The 16,856-nt window shown below is 41.9% G+C and overlaps 1 protein-coding gene across 1 annotated transcript; it reads right to left on the bottom strand.

The window, feature by feature from the left end:
* Positions 1–1,058: 1,058 nt before the first annotated feature.
* si:ch211-223a10.1 (palmitoyltransferase akr1) lies at positions 1,059–16,423 on the bottom strand. Its single transcript, XM_041878951.2, has 10 exons — positions 16,121–16,423; positions 15,060–15,195; positions 13,884–13,994; positions 5,099–5,231; positions 4,227–4,405; positions 3,883–3,956; positions 3,581–3,743; positions 3,377–3,462; positions 2,895–3,085; positions 1,059–2,266 (listed from the first exon to the last, which is right to left on the bottom strand). Exons 1-10 carry the CDS (start codon positions 16,230–16,232, stop codon positions 1,790–1,792), a joined length of 1,662 nt encoding a protein of 553 aa, XP_041734885.1. The 5' UTR covers positions 16,233–16,423; the 3' UTR covers positions 1,059–1,789.
* Between the last annotated feature and the right edge of the window lie 433 nt (positions 16,424–16,856).

Here is a 16,856-nt window from a genome sequence, read left to right as displayed (position 1 = left end):
TTGATTTGAATCAGGTGTGTTAAAGCAGGATTGGAGAAAAACTTGCACACCCCGTCGCTCTCCAGGAGGAGGATTTACTTTTTTAAGATCATTAAATTATACTACAGAGGATGAAAGTATCAGAAACAAACATTCAATACTGATTAGGCTAAACTTGAGACATTTTATCCTACATTAGCATAGCTGGCTATGTATTCCAATACTATAATCACATCATGACACATCCAATTGTCTAATCCCCTCTGATCCTGAAAACTCAACCAGACCAGCTCACCAATTAATACAGATATAATTAACATTACATGATTTGATTGGCTAATGGACAAGGACCAGCTGGAATGGAATGCCAGGAACACTAAGGGAGTGTATGTGTATGCAAGAGAGAGAGACAGAGAGAGGAGAGGGATAGACAGTACGTGTAAGCGAGAGAAAAAAAGAGAGCATGAGAGAAACAGAAAAAGAGAGAGGGAGAGAGACCTATACAACCAATAGAAAGGGAAATGTCCTGTCAGAGGCAGGATGGATGTTATGGAGAGTTAGAGGTCTTCTGGCCTCCTCAACCTGTACAGACTGCTTTCTCCCATCGTAAACACTCTGTATATAGTGCAGGCCATACAGAGCACATTCAATAAAATAAAGTGATATAAATGGCTAAACCGCTCAGATACATACATTCCCCGACCATACCAGGCTCAGATGACTACTGAATCATCATCCTCTGTAATCTAGTAGTAATACTATATGTCCCTGTGGGATATTGAGGAAATCAGTGATAGTAATGGCAGATGACTGGATGTGGTTCTGCTATAGAGTAGGTCAGAGAGATAACGACATGCTTTTAGCCAATGCTAACACGTGTTACGAAGGATGTTTTACACGTTGAACCCCTCTCACCTAATAAGTAACATTGCCTGAGACCTGAAATCTTGTGTTAGCTCCCTGAGCTAATGCCTTTTTAGCTCAATGGGCATGCAATTATACAAATGACATAGCGGTTATAAGCTAACACTAGTCACTTACCTATGGTTTACACCACCAATAACATAAAGGCAAGCATCATCATTTTATCATATTGCACTTTTATTTAAAACAAGAATGACACCTAGGTTAAAAATAATTGTTATAGTGGGAAGTATTTAAAAAACTGAGGTAACAATTCAAGTGAACAGTAATCTCCAATGAAACAGTTTTAAAATACATCAGTGCATTCAAATGTGAAGCAGAGAATGAACTCCACAGGAAATACTAGTTAAATAGTGGGATCCTTCACAGGACAGACAAAATCAGTCAGTTATTCATAAACGAGCTACATCAATGTAGAAGTACTGTCGGCTTTAAAATAGCTCAGAGCATCACATAAAACTAGCTCCGCATGCATACATAGGAAATGCTTACCAGGACAGACAGGGGTTAAGTCAGTGCGTTATGTGAGGAGTTTGACATGTTGGTTTGTTCGCTGGCAAGATTTCCGCATTCAGTCTACTATAGTCTATATATTAAAAGTATAATTTTTCAATACCTATGTTCAAGTATAATGTTTAACAGACATGTTGACGACCACACTCCCAAAGACAATCTAAGTAACATGTTATCTCTAATGTTAAGATATCTTAGAACTCATTCTGGTCTACACACCACTTGTTATATGTTTAATAGTGGTATTAGCTTCCCGAGGTAATGCCTAGGCTTTAGTTCACCAGGCTAGAAGATCCAGTTGGTTTTAAGAATGGAAAAGTGACAAAATATACATTGTTCTTCATTTCACCATAGGTTTTAGAGTCCATATTATCTAAATGTCTATGGAGATCTTGTCCCCTGTGTATCCATAATCTAACCGTCTCCTCCCCTCCAATAGGAAGGTAAGTACAGTTTTCCAGCGTTGTCCCAGTGACTGTTGTCGAGTCTCGCAGGTAGGTTTGAAGTAGGTCGTAGTCCCCATGGCGATAGCGTCAAACTGTTCCGTCAACAACCACACCTCCCAAAGGATTGTCAGAACGTTCATTATCGTCAAGGCGACCACCCAGAACTGTGCAGCTACTGCCCTAACCAACGACTGGTCCTCGAGGGACACCACGACCACATACAGGTGGTAAGTTGCCGTGGCAACAAAAAGGAGGTGTGCTGCGGCCATGGAGAGGATGAAGATGATGAAGAGGCGGTGGTTGCCCCCGCCAACACAGCGGTTCAGAAACAGGCAGTGGTGGTCGTAATCCCTCACACACACATCACACAATTTACAGTGTTTAGTATGGTCTGGCTGGAACAACTAGATGGCGAGAGAGAGGGAATAGCAGTGATAAGTGACATTGTTGGCAATTCCCAAAAAATTTAGGAAATTCAAATAAGCAGGCCTACCCTAAATTTGACATATGCACAATAGTTACTGCTATTGATGTGCATATACTGTAAAAATTTTGTTGAGTCAACTTTAAAAAATCAAGGCAACCAGCTGCAACACGATTTCTAGTTTACTTTGGGGCAGGAAAGGACTGCTTACATACATTTGCCAAAGTTGAGTCAACTAGAAATGGCAGAATGCCATAAACCTATCTTTGTGAAAGAAAACTGCTGAATGGATCGAGGCGCTGTTTGATGAGCATTTAGGGAATGTAGTTCTCCATGGATGTGCACAGTTTCGTTTCTGAATATTGAGGATTGACGGAGAAAAGACGAGTCAATTTAACTTGCATTGTCCAATCAACACTTACTATAGTGGGGACTATCGTCGCCACTACAATACCATGACAAAAGGAGGGCAGGATAAACTAGCCACAACTCAATCCTCAGCTGCAACACTAACTTAAACTTGCTCTCCTCATCTTACAGTAGATACAGAACCTCTGTGTCTGTTTCAACTCATAATAAAGATTGATTGATTGATTGGTTCTCCTCACCTCACAGTAGATGCAGAACCTCTGAGGATTCTGGTTGTTCTCCAGCAGGTCTGTTATGGAGGAGTAGCGAGGATCTGCGTCTCCCGGTCCCAGCTCTCCAGGATCCTGGGTTAGAACCATCCAGAACAAGACCAGAACCACAGAGAACTGGACCAGTGACACATGACCCAGAACACCATCCCCCCACAAGCGTCACAGTGGGTTAAGGCTCAACCAACAATATACTACTTGTAGGCTACATACATACTGTATGATGTATGATGGATAGTCAGTGTAAAGTATATTCATTATTGTTCAGCTACAGAATAATCGACCACAACCTCCAGTAACTACGGTCACTAGCAAGGTTTGCAATTTGATGTGGTTAAAGCCACAGTCTTCATCAGGCATTCAATGTAGGTCAAAAGTATATACTTTATTGTAATAGAATTAGGCAGTACACTATATTAGGTAATATACTATCTCTGTAATATAAAGGATATTAGGCGGCAGTATTCTGTAGTAGAAGCAGACTAGAGAGTGGAACAATCCAGCTATCACAGTCCCTAGGTAGACGGGGTTGGCCAACCTGCAACACAACACAGGACAGGTAATGGAACAAAGAACAATACAATGGATGAATTTACTGTACAGTGCAGATACACACAAACACACATAGTTAGCACACACACACACTGTGTCTATACCTCTGGTAGGTGGTCATGCGGTGGAACTGGGAAAAGATACTCCTGGCCAGCCAGGGGAACAGCACGGCGCACGTTATCCCTCCGTAGCCCCCCAACATTGTTGCAATAATCAGAATGGCTCCTCCAATCAGACACGGGAAGAATAACGTCCAGTAGTAAAGGACTGGACGCACGCACGCGCAAACACACACACCCAGAAAGAGACCCACGCATGCACGCATACACACAATTATACACAGAAACACAATTCAATGTCACACAATGTTCATTACAGTTAAACTTATCACAGCTTCAGCACTTACGGTTGGACTCGTCGGGTTTGTTGAATGGTGGCTCCCTCATGTAGCGGGTCAGTAGTTTTGTCAGCTGCAGGTGTCTGTGGAAATACAACCCCAACACAATAGAGATGGTTAAAACGTTAAAGTGATATTCCAGGTGATGGTATGGCAATAAGACAGGTAGATGGACAGAAGATGTTGACAGTGTTATATATTCCTGGGTTGTATTCATTAGTTTACACAATGGAAAACGTTTAAAAATGTTTCGCAACTGAAAATAAAAATCACATTTTGGTCCGTTTTCTTCCGTTTGTTGCCTAATGAACACAACCAATGTGAAGGTAAAGGTTATAGATATTGGGACCCACCTGAATGTCTTTCCCTGCCTGCAGAGGTCCAGAGGTGTGTGTCCGCTATAGGTCTTCAAGTGTAGTATCCTGAAGCCAGATCTCTGTAGCAGCGTCCAACACACCTCTACACAGCCCCTCTCTGCTGCCACATGGACCGCTGTCAACCCATCCTCATCCACAGTCTCCACCATACACCTCTGACACACACAAACAAAAAATATTTTCAACAGTGCAGCAACAATCCTAAAAAGCTGAAGGATACTGCTGCCGAGGGCTCCATCGGGCTCCAGATCTATTAGCAAGGAGCATGTCACAGAGATTCAGCACCATTCTTGTGGACAGCGACGTCCACTAGAAAGTCAGCACCACATAACAGAGGACAGTGACCATCTCAGGTGCAGTCAGTCGTCACCATGTCTATGGGAAGATCTCAATTGCATACTCCATGCGTCCTCTCTCCTCGTCTCCTTCTCAAAACCCATTGGATGAGAAAGCCAGAGGTCCCTCCCCTCTGACATCCTCCAATGGGTTTTGAGAAGGAGGCGAGAGGTCACGAGAAGTATGCAATTGAGATTCTCCCTATGTCCCAATTATCTCTCCTGTCTCCCAAAGTGTGCACTTGTTCACCTCCCTTCACTGATTTGAAAGAAAATGACTGGTATAATAAATATGGTGGAAACTCCCACTTGCCAATGCCTCCACCAATCCAATGCTTTTAGGAGAAAGGAGATAATATTGGAACACACCCTACAACATTACATGCACTGTTTGTAAGAAATAATGTAACTTGAGGAACGGAACTCTAAAGGAAACTCCATAGCAAAACTCCCCAATAGAAGTGAAACATGGAAGTCATCATTGGATTTACTTACCAAGCGTGTACGTCTTACCTTGTCTCGGAGCAGGTAACGGACCACCTCAGTGTTGCCAGTATCAGCAGCCAGGTGTAGAGGTGTAACATGGTACATGTCTCCATCACACCACCTAAACATTCCTGTCTCCCACAGGTACTGCATTGCTACACTGGGAGACACAACTCGGGTTAGAGTGTGTGTGTGTGTACATGCGTGTGTATAATAAAAAGCATGCGCTTGAGCACACCCAGAGAAAATTATTTTGTGTAGAGGTGCTGACTTGGCGAATTAACTTTAAGCTATAAAAATAAATTAGAGTCACACTATGTATAAAAACTCCCAGTAATTTGTTTTACCCAATAAATTACTGGGAGTTATATATATATACACACACACTACTAGTCAAAAGTTTGGACACACCTACTCATTCAAGGGCTTTTCTTAATTTGACTATTTTCTACATTGTAGAATAATAGTGAAGACATCAGAACTATGAAATAACACATATGAAATCATGTAGTAAACAAAAAAAAGTGTTAAACAAATCAAAATATATTTGAGATTCTTCAAATGCCACCCTTTCCCTTGATGATAGCTTTGCACACTCTTGGCATTCTCTCAATCAGTAGGTGTGTCCAACAGTGAAGAGGCGACTCCGGGATGCTGACCTTCTAGGCAGAGTTACAAAGAAAAAGCCATATCTCAGACTAGCCAATAAAAATAAAAGATTAAGAAGGGCAGTCTGAGATATGGCTTTTTCTTTGCAAGTCTGCCTAGAAGGTCAGCATCCCGGAGTCGCCTCTTCACTGTTGATGTTGAGACTGTTGTTTTTTGCGGGTACTATTTAATGAAGCTGCCAGTTGAGGACCTGTGAGGCGCCGGTTGCTCAAACTAGACACTCTAATGTATTTGTCTTCTTGCTCAGTTGTGCACCGGGGCCTCCCACTCCTCTTTCTATTCTGGTTAGAGCAAGTTTGCTCTGTTCTGTGAAGGGAGTAGTACACAGCGTTGTACGAGATCTTCAGTTTCTTGGCAATTTCTCTGCATGGAATAGCCTTCATTTCTCAGAACAAGAATGGACTGACGAGTTTCAGATTAAAGTCATTTGTTTCTGGCCATTTTGAGCCTGTAATCGAACCCACAATTGCTGATGCTCCAGATACTCAACTAGTCTCAAGAAGGCCAGTTTTATTGCTTCATTAATCAGCACAACAGTTTTCAGCTGTGCTAACATAATTGCAAAAGGGTTTTCTAATGATCAATTAGCCTTTTAAAATGATAAACGTGGATAAGCAAACACAACATGCCATTGGAACACAGGACTGATGGTTGCTGATAATGGGCCTCTGTACGCCTATGTAGATATTCAATTTACAAATCAGCTGGTTCCAGCTCCAATAGCCATGTACAACATTAACAATGTCTACACTGTATTTCTGATCAATTTGATGTTATTTTACTGGACAAAACAATTGCTTTTCTTTTGAAAACAAGGACATTTCTAAGTGACCCCAAACTTTTACACATACAGTTGAAGTCGAAGTTTACACTTAGGTTGGAGTAATTAAAACTTGTTTTTCAACCACTCCACAAATGTCTTGTTAACAAACTATAGTTTTGGCAAGTCGGTTAGGACATGTACTTTGTGCATGACACAAGTAATTTGTCCAACAATTGTTTACAGACAGATTATATCACTTATAATTCACTGTATCACAATTTCAGTGGGTCAAAAGTTTACATACACTAAGTTGACGGTGCCTTTAAACAGCTTGGAAAATTCCAGAAAATGATTTCATGGCTTTAGAAGCTTCTGATAGGCTAATTGACATAATTTTAGTCAATTGGAGGTGTATCTTTGGATGTATTTCAAGGCCTACCTTCAAACTCAGTGCCTCTTTGCTTGACATCATGGGAAAAATCAAAAGAAAATCAGCCAAGACCTCAGAAGAAGAATTGGAGACCTCCACAAGTCTGGTTCATCCTTGGGAGCAATTTCCAAACGCCTGATGGTACCACATTCATCTGTACAAACAATAGTACACAAGTATAAACACCATGCGACCACGCAGCCATCATACCGCTCAGGAAGGAGACGCATTCTGTCTCCTAGAGATGAACGTACTTTGGTGCGAAAAGTGCAAATCAATCCCAGAACAACAGCAAAGGACCTTGTGAAGATGCTGGAGGAAACAGGTACAAAAGTATCTATATCCACAGTAAAACTAGTCCGATATCGACATAACCTGAAAGGCTGCTCAGCAAGGAAGAAGCCACTGCTCTAAAACTGCCATAAAAAAGCCAGACTACGGTTTGCAACTGCACATGGGGACAAAGATCGTACTTTTTGTAGAAATGTCCACTGGTCTGATGAAACAAAAATAGAACTGTTTGGCCATAATGACCAACGTTATGTTTGGAGGAAAAAGGGGGATGCTTGCAAGCCGAAGAATACCATCCCAACCGTGAAGCACGGGGGTGGCAGCATCATGCTGTGGGGGTGCTGTGCTGCAGGAGGGACTGGTGAACTTCACAAAACAGATGGCATCATGAGGAAGGAAAATTATGTGGATATATTGAAGCAACATCTCAAGACATCAGTCAGGAAGTTAAAGCTTAGTCGCAAATGGGTCTTCCAAATGGACAATGACCCCAAGCATACTTCCAAAGTTGTGGCAAAATGGCTTAAGGACAATAAAGTCAAGGTATTGGAGTGCCATCACAAAGCCCTGACCTCAATCCTATAGAAAATATGTGGGCAGAATTGAAAAAGCATGCAAGGAGGCCTACAAACTTGACTCAGTTACACCAGCTCTGTCAGGAAGAATGGGCCAAAATTCACCCAACTTACTGTGGGAAGCTTGTGGAAGGCTACCCAAAACATCTGACCCAAGTTAAACAATTTAAAGGAAATGCTACCAAATACTAATTGTGTGTATGTAAACTTCTGACCCACTGGGAATGTGATGAAATAAATAAAAGCTGAAATAAATCATTCTCTCTACCATTATTCTGACATTTCACATTCTTAAAATAAAGGTGATCCTAACTGACCTAAGACAAGGTATTTTTACTAGGATTAAATGTCAGGAATTGTGAAAAACTGAGTTGAAATGTATATGGCTAAAGGGTATGTAAACTTCCGACTTCAACTGTATATATATATATATATATATATATATATATACCACACACACACACACACACACACACACACAGTGGGGAGAACAAGTATTTGATACACTGCCGATTTTGCAGGTTTTCCTACTTACAAAGCATGTAGAGGTCTGTCATTTTTATCATAGGTACACTTCAACTGTGAGAGATGGAATCTAAAACCAAAATCCAGAAAATCACATTGTATGATTTTTAAGTAATTAATTTGCATTTTATTGCATGACATAAGTATTTGATACATCAGAAAAGCAGAACTTAATATTTGGTATAAAAAAAACCTTTGTTTGCAATTACAGAGATCATACGTTTCCTGTAGGTCTTGACCAGGTTTGCACACACTGCAGCAGGAATTTTGGCCCACTCCTCCATACAGACCTTCTCCAGATCCTTCAGGTTTCGGGGCTGTCGCTGGGCAATAAGGACTTTCAGCTCCCTCCAAAGATTTTCTATTGGGTTCAGGACTGGAAAACCCAGCCACGACCCATCTTCAATGCTCTTACTGAGGGAAGGAGGTTGTTGGCCAAGATCTCACGATACATGGCCCCATCCATCCTCCCCTCAATACGGTGCAGTCGTCCTGTCCCCTTTGCAGAAAAGCATCCCCAAAGAATTATGTTTCCACCTCCATGCTTCACGGTTGGGATGGTGTTCTTGGGGTTGTACTCATCCTTCTCCTTCCTCCAAACACGGCAAGTGGAGTTTAGACCAAAAAGCTCTATTTTTGTCTCATCAGACCACCTGACCTTCTCCCATTCCTCCTCTGGATCATCCAGATGGTCATTGGCAAACTTCAGACGGGCCTGGACATGCGCTGGCTTGAGCAGGGGGACCTTGCGTGCGCTGCAGGATTTTAATCCATGACGGCGTAGTGTGATACTAATGGTTTTCTTTGAGACTGTGGTCCCAGCCCTCTTCAGGTCATTGACCAGGTCCTGCCGTGTAGTTCTGGGCTGATCCCTAACCTTCCTCATGATCATTGATGCCCCACAAGGTGAGATCTTGCATGGAGCCCCAGACTGAGGGTGATTGACCGTCATCTTGAACTTCTTCCATTTTCTAATAATTGCGCCAACAGTTGTTGCCTTCTCACCAAGCTGCTTGCCTATTGTCCTGTAGCCCATCCCAGCCTTGTGCAGGTCTACAATTTTATCCCTGATGTCCTTACACAGCTCTCTGGTCTTGGCCATTGTGGAGAGGTTGGAGTCTGTTTGATTGAGTGTGTGGAAAGATGTGAGTGGAGAACAGGAGGGCTTCTTAAAGAAAAACTAACAGGTCTGTGAGAGCCGGAATTCTTACTGGTTGGTAGGTGATCAAATACTTATGTCATGCAATAAAATGCAAATTAATTACTTAAAAATCATACAATGTGATTTTCTGGATTTTTGTTTTAGATTCGGTCTCTCACAGTTGAAGTGTACCTATGATAAAAATTACAGACCTCTACATGCTTTGTAAGTAGGAAAACCTGCAAAATCGGCAGTGTTTTAAATACTTCTTCTCCCCACTGTATATATAGAGAGTGAGAGAGAGTGCAACTCTATATTTATTTTATAGCTTACAGCGTATGCGTGTGTATGACATCATATCTCATCATAGTTTATGACATCATATGTCACTGATGCACTACATGTCATATATATAGTATACTGAACAACTACAGTGCATTTGGAAAGTATTCAGATCCCTTGACTTTTTCCACATTTTGTTACGTTACAGCCTTATTCTAAAATGGATGAAATCGTTATTTTCTCCCTCATCAATCTACACACAATACCCCATAATGGCAAAGCAAAAATTCGGTTCGGTCTTATGTAGCAAAATTTGAAATGTTTTTTTTTTTTTTTTACATTGGATAAAAGTAGAAACTCAGAGCTAGAAAATGGTATATCATACACTACAGTTGAGGAACAATAGGAAAGTTTATAAACTTCTAACCTCACTTTTGAGAAAATGGCCTTTGAATGTTTTGGTACACCTACTGGAGAGCTCTTCTTTGTCTACACCCATTCAGCATCGTTCACACCCTCTTAAGCTTTAGCCCCACCCGTAAACTCAGAGCGTTGTCAGATTGTCAGTTCATAAATTCAGAGCGTTTCACTCTCAGAGCGTTCAGAGCACCCACTGGACGCTCTGGCCGAGGAGTAGGGTTGACCCGAGTGTTCTGTCCTAACAACAGCAGTCAAGCACCCAAGCTAACTGGCTAACGTTGGCTAGCTACTTTCAGACACAAATGAGAGAACAGCTCACTCTGACCATTTTACTCGCCCTAGCAGAGCTGGTTAGGCTGTTTTTATGTTATACAGAGCGTTGGTGACTGCAACTGTGCTGCTGGCAACAATTTAATTACGCTTTTTGCCAACGTTTACTGACACCGTTCGTAAATTCGTCAGTTATTCTGTGCTCTGGCACACTTAGACGTGAGTGCTCTGAAATCGGAATAGATAGCCAGTGCGAATTTACCAGCTACGTCTGTCAACAGTTGTCAAAGTGACATCATGAACATTCTTTGAAATGGTACTTGCATAGTGGAGTCTTTTGTTAAGACATGTACCTAGCTAGCTAAAATAATGAACCATAATCCCAACTCATGACGTTACTACCCTGCATGAATCTGCAGGTAGCTAACCAACCAGGTTCAATGTTAGCTAGCTAACATTAGGCTATAACTAGCAAAGCAAATGGCTCTGAGATACGAATAATATTGAAAATGTAGCTAGCTAGACTATCTTACCCGTATACATGGATGGACGCTTCTCCCTCTCTGTCATGAATGCCATGGTTGCCCTTAGTTTTAAGATGTAATCTGGAAACTGGTGTTTTCTCCATCTCCTAAGCTAATTCCACTGATTTCAAAACTCGGTCCTCCAGAAAGTGAAGAGCAACACTTATGCAGTTCTACTACGTGAAATCTTTCAAAAAAAGCTGTATTAGAAAGGATTACTTACACATACTGACAAGCTCAAATGGACAGAAGAGCGCTACATGGCAGACCAATCCGAACTCATCTCTCGGCATGTCCAGCCCACTCATTATCTAAGCCAATCATGGCTAGCGGGAAGGTTGCTGTCTTTTTCTGTAGCTAAACCAACTAGGCTCGTAATTTAACAATTTTATTCGAATTTACAGATGGCATACAAGTTTGTTATTAAGGCATATGAAAGTTCACATGTTCCAGAAGGCATGTCTGCCAAAAAACGCATTTTGATTTAAAAATAAAGTTTACGTTCAAATGGCTCTCCTGTGAAGGAGTGACGCACGACATACGCCTAGTTTCCTGAAACGAGTCACAAACAGGTTTTTAGAAAAGTTTGCAAATTTATAAACAATAAAAAAACTGAAATATTATATTTAAATAAGTATTCAGACCCTTTACTCAGTACTTTGTTGAAGCACCTTTGGCAGTGATTACAGCCTCGAGTCTTCTTAGGTATGACGCTACAAGTTTAACACACCTGTATTTGGGGAGTTTCTCCCATTCTTCTCTGCAGATCCTCTCAAGCTCTGTCAGGTTGGATGGGGAGCGTCGCAGCACAGATATTTTCAGGTCTCTCCAGAGATGTTCGATCGGGTTCAAGTCCGGGCTCTGGCTGGGCCACTCAGGGACATTCAGAAACTTGCCAAGAAGCCACTCCTGCGTTGTCTTGGCTGTGTGCTTAGGGTCACTGTCCTGTTGGAAGGTGAACCTTCTCCCCAGTCTGAGGTACTGTGCGCTCTGGAGCAGGTTTTCATCAAGGATCTCTCTATACTTTGCTCTGTTCATCTTTCCCTCGATCTTGACTAGTCTCCCAGTCCCTGCCACTGAAAAACATCCCCACAGCATGATGCTGCCACCACCATGCTTCACTGTAGGGATGGTGCCAGGTTTCCTCCAGACGTGACGCTTGGCATTCATGCCAAAGAGTTCAATCTTGGTTTCATCAGACCAGAGATCTTGTTTCTCATGGTCTGAGAGTCTTTTAGGTGCCTTTTTGCAAACTCCAAGCGGGCTGTCATGTGCCTTTTACTGAGGAGTGGCTTCCTTCTGGCCACTCTACCATAAAAAGGCCTGATTGGTGGAGTGCTGCAGAGATGGTTGTCCTTCTGGAAGGTTCTCCCATCTCCACAGAGGAACTCTAGAGCTCTGTCAGAGTGACCATCGGGTTCTTGGTCACCTCCCTGACCAAGGCCCTTCTCCCCCGATTGCTCAGTTTGGCCGGGCGGCCAGCTCTAGGAAGAGTCTTGGTGGTTCCAAACCTTTTCTATTTAAGAATGATGGAGGCCACTGTGTTCATGGGGATCTTCAATGCTGCAGACATTTTTTGGTACCCTTCCCCAGATCTGTGCCTCGACACAATCCTGTCTCTGAGCTCTACGGCCAATTCCTTCAACCTCATGGCTTGGTTTTTGCTCTGACATACACAATCAATTGAATTTACCACAGGTGGACTCCAATCAATTTGTAGAAACATCTCAAGGATGATCAATGGAAACAGGATACAACTGAGCTCAATTTCGAGCCTCATAGCAAAGGGTCTGAATACTTATGTAAAAACCTGTTTCCGCTTTGTCATTATTGGGTATTGTGTGTAGATTGATGAGGGAAAAAATGTATATAATCAATTTTAGAATAAGGCTGTAACGTAACAAAATGTGGAAAAAGTCAAGGGTTCTGAATACTTTCCAAATGGACTGTGTATAAACGCAAAATGTAAAGTGTTAGTCCCATGTTTCATGAGCTGAAATAAAAGATTCCAGAAATTTGCCATACGCACAAAAAGCTTATTCCTCTTAAATGTTGTCCACACATTTGTTTACATCTCTGTTAGTGAGCATTTCCCATTTCCCAAGATGATCCATCCACCTGACAGGTGTGGTATATCAAAAAGCTGATTAAACAGCATGGTTGTTACACAGGTGCACCTTGTGCTGGGGACAATAAAATGTGCCTTTTTGTCACACAACACAATGCCACAGATGTCTCAAGTTTTGAGAGAGTGTGCAATTGGCATCCTGACTGCAGGAATGTCCACCTGAGCTGTTGCCAGAGAATTGAATGTTCATTTCTCATCCATAAGCTGCCTCCAACGTTGTTTTAGAGAATTTGGCAGTACGTCCAACCGGCCTCACAACCGCAGACTACGTGTAACCACGCCACATCCGGCTTCTTCACCTGCAGGTTCGTCTGAGGGGAGTATTTCTGTCTGTAATAAAGCCCTTTTGTGGCTGGGCCTCGCTCCCCAGTGGGTGGGCCTGGCTCCCAAGTGGGTGGGCCATGGCTGCACCCCTGCCCAGTAATATGAAACCCATAGATTATGGCCTAATTTATTTATTTCAATTGAATGATTTCCTTATATGAACTGTAACTCAGTAAAATCTTTGAAATTGTTCCATGTTGCGTTTCTATGTTTGTTCAGTATATATACACATACATTTTGTTTACTTGTATAGCGCTTTTCAAAGAATTTCACAGCGCATAAAAAGTAAAACAAACAAAACATTTTAATGATGGAGATTGAAAATCTCTCAGCTTGGGATGAAGTTGATATATAATATTAATATAATATATAATATTATGTAGCTATGTGTGTGTGTTTATGTTTGTTTATGTGTGTGTGTGTGTGTGTGTGTGTGTGTGTGTGTGCATGATGTGTGTGTGTGTACTTACATGTTGCCTCCACATACTCCATGGTGTAAGGCGGTTTTACCCTGATGGTCTACCATGCGTAGATCAGCTCCATGCTGCATCATCTGGTGCATCACGTATACATTACCATGCCTAGAGAGACAGATACATTACCATCAACAATATATTACTAGCAATTAATTAATAGTCCACTTCCATTTCTCCCCCTTCTCCCTGAAGTGTCCACTCGGTCACTCCCCCTCAAGCATTTAAAAGCATTGGATTGATGTAAGTACAGGCTGGAGGGAGGTTCCACCATATTTTTACACCAGTCCATTCCATTTACATCCATGAGGGGGAGTGTACGAGTGCACACTTCAGAGAGAAGAAGAGAGGAGCATGTCTAGGAGAGAGTGGCATTTCTGCTCCAGGGGCCTAGGGCTGGCACAATTACCATATAACCAAAGGTTGTGGATGAAGACCGTCATGAAACTAAAAGAACCGTCATAACCTTATTTTTTGTGTGGAATGAACAGCTCACTGTAGACAAGACGGCCGGGCATTCGTGCATTTGAGTCAGTTTCTGCTGTAACATGGACTCTTAACAACGTGATTAAACTTTGTTGCTCCTTGCTGAAACAAGCAAGGTGTTGTAGCACCTCCCTGCAGCAGCAGTACATATAGAAATAGAATGAATAGAACAGGCTTGGAACCTTTACCCAGGCAATTTGACTGATAAACTCATGGGTACACTCGCAATTGCTGCCTGGTATTGTGATGCAATAATTTCCATGGTAATGTAGAATGTTCATTCAAATGATGATGTGGCTCATGCAATGGATTTCTTTTTGTAATGTCAGTTGAGTTGAATCAACAAATCACAGCAAATATTGATGGGTAAATGTTCTGCTTTTACTTCCTGCTTTGCTCCTATGGGTACACTCGCAATGGCCACCAGTCCACCCATTATGCCATCATTGACTTGAATGGGAACGCCCGTTCTATTCAGTCTATGAGAAAATGTGCGTCTTAATTAATTTTTTTGCTTTTTGAACGGTCATTACCGTGACCACGGTCATTTGGCTCGCCAATTACCGTCATCCAAAATTCTATGTCCGTCACAGCCCTACAGGGGCCAACGCTCTTCCCCTAGTCCCTTTCCACAGATTTAATAGGACTGGATAGTGGGACCTATCCAGTCCAATCAGTGTTACTGACCTGCAGGCGAAATGGAAGGCCGTCATTCCTGCATCACAGGTCAGGTTGGGGTCAGCTCCATTGCTTAGCAACAGGTCAACCATGGCACGGTTACCATGGAGGGACGCAAAGTGGAGAGGACTAAAACCACCCCAACCTATACACACACAAACACATACAAATACACACATGACAAGTCTTATCAGCATGAAAAGCCTGTTTTGCTGTTAAAAGGAGACAGTCTTGACTGAAGAACTTTGGAGAAGACATTGAAAATCTCACAGTGAAATAAATGTTGGTGTTTAAAGATGCTTCAAGTACTATGACTGTAAATGATCATATTTATTCTATTACTTTGAGATAGTGTCACTCCCTAACCACCCAAAGAGCAGTAGGCCTACTATTGTCTCTTTACTACTGTCACTTTAGCTGCTGTGACTTCATGCCATGCTGTCGCAGGAGCTGTGAGTGTCTGAGAGGATAGACTGACCAACTACCCATCTCAGATCACTGATAAAACACAGGCAGGTTAAGGTATCTCTCTCTCTCTCTCTCTGACAACATGACAAAATCACAACAGGAGACATTAGCAGTCAGCTTTCAGCAGTCATCTTGAAAAGCTAGTGTCGATGCATTCTGGAACTGTGATGGGACTCTGAAACTTGCCATTTTGCAAACTTGACATGATTAAAACTAGGCCTAATATGGTCAGTAGTGATAAGATAGTTAGATTGGTTATAACACATTGTATAAAGCAATATCTGCTGCCTGTACCAAAGCAATTTACTCATGCATATTTGACACAGCTAAGTGACTGGGTGAAAAATGCTAATGGTAAAGCTCTGACGACAGACATCTTTACTGACATGGTTTTTATTCAGCATTTAACTACAGAAGGTAAGAACAAATTCCCTAGAATAATGGTATGATTAGCACCTTACACGGAAGTGACATTAGAAAAGGCTACGGTAGGGTAGGTAGGCTAGTGGAAAAATAGAATCCATTCCCCATATTCCCCAAATGTGTGTGCAGTAAATTACGTAGGCTAATGCATACTCCAAACAAGCACAGGCAAGCCTTACCTTTCTCTTTGAGGATAGATCGATCATGTTGAATGATATGTGCACAATGTTCAACATTCCCTCGTTGGATACAGTCAAAAATGTCCCCGTCGACCCTAGGCATTGGAAGCATGATGCGAATACCGTATACAATCGACCCCTGTGCCGCCTGACTATTACTCTGTCAATGTAAACAAAATATCCATACAGAGACGATACATTGTAACAACAATCACACGTTCATTTAACAGAGATCCTAGGCTACTAAGTAGATGGATATTTTATTGTGTGAAAAACGATTGCACTGCAGTAGGCTTGACAGACTCCGCCTAGGGAATCTGATTGGATAGAGACACATGTGACCCGGCTCTGCGTTTTCGTCATCTCAACATGGGGTCGTCACTAGTTACCACAGCCACAAGGTCATAAACACTGCCTATTTCTACAATTTATCTTCTTAAAATCTGATTTATAGCCTAACCCTAACCACACTGCTAACTGTATGTATAACCCTAACCTTAAATTAAGACCAAAAAGCAAATTCTTGTTTTCATTTTCACTATAGCCAATTTTGCCTTTGTGGCTGTGGTAACTAGTGGAAATTTACAGTATGGACTCGCCGATTTATATCCGTGAAACTGAAAGACTCGAAATGAATGTTCTTCCATTGAATGCGGTATTTAAAAATAAATTAATGTTGCTGGCTGTGGCTGCTAAAGTTGGCAGTTGGATAAACGCCAAGAAGTTATTTTGTTAA

This window comes from Coregonus clupeaformis, chromosome 1, assembly GCF_020615455.1.
Source record: "Coregonus clupeaformis isolate EN_2021a chromosome 1, ASM2061545v1, whole genome shotgun sequence".
Taxonomy (NCBI): Eukaryota; Metazoa; Chordata; class Actinopteri; order Salmoniformes; family Salmonidae; genus Coregonus; species Coregonus clupeaformis.
The sequence above is the reverse complement of the archived record's forward strand: the minus strand, read 5'-3'. Positions and strand labels throughout refer to the sequence as shown.

What these genes read in the sequence shown, in the direction of transcription:
- si:ch211-223a10.1 (XM_041878951.2), bottom strand. Translation starts at nt 16,232, where the DNA reads ATGCTTCCAATGCCTAGGGTCGACGGGGACATTTTTGACTGTATCCAA. An exon ending in ATCTATCCTCAAAGAGAAAG is followed by an intron (nt 15,196 to 16,120) that starts GTAAGGCTTGCC and finishes GTGTGTGTATAG; the next exon opens with GTTGGGGTGGTTTTAGTCCT. An exon ending in AGGCAGGGAAAGACATTCAG is followed by an intron (nt 3,957 to 4,226) that starts GTGGGTCCCAAT and finishes GTATTTCCACAG; the next exon opens with ACACCTGCAGCTGACAAAAC.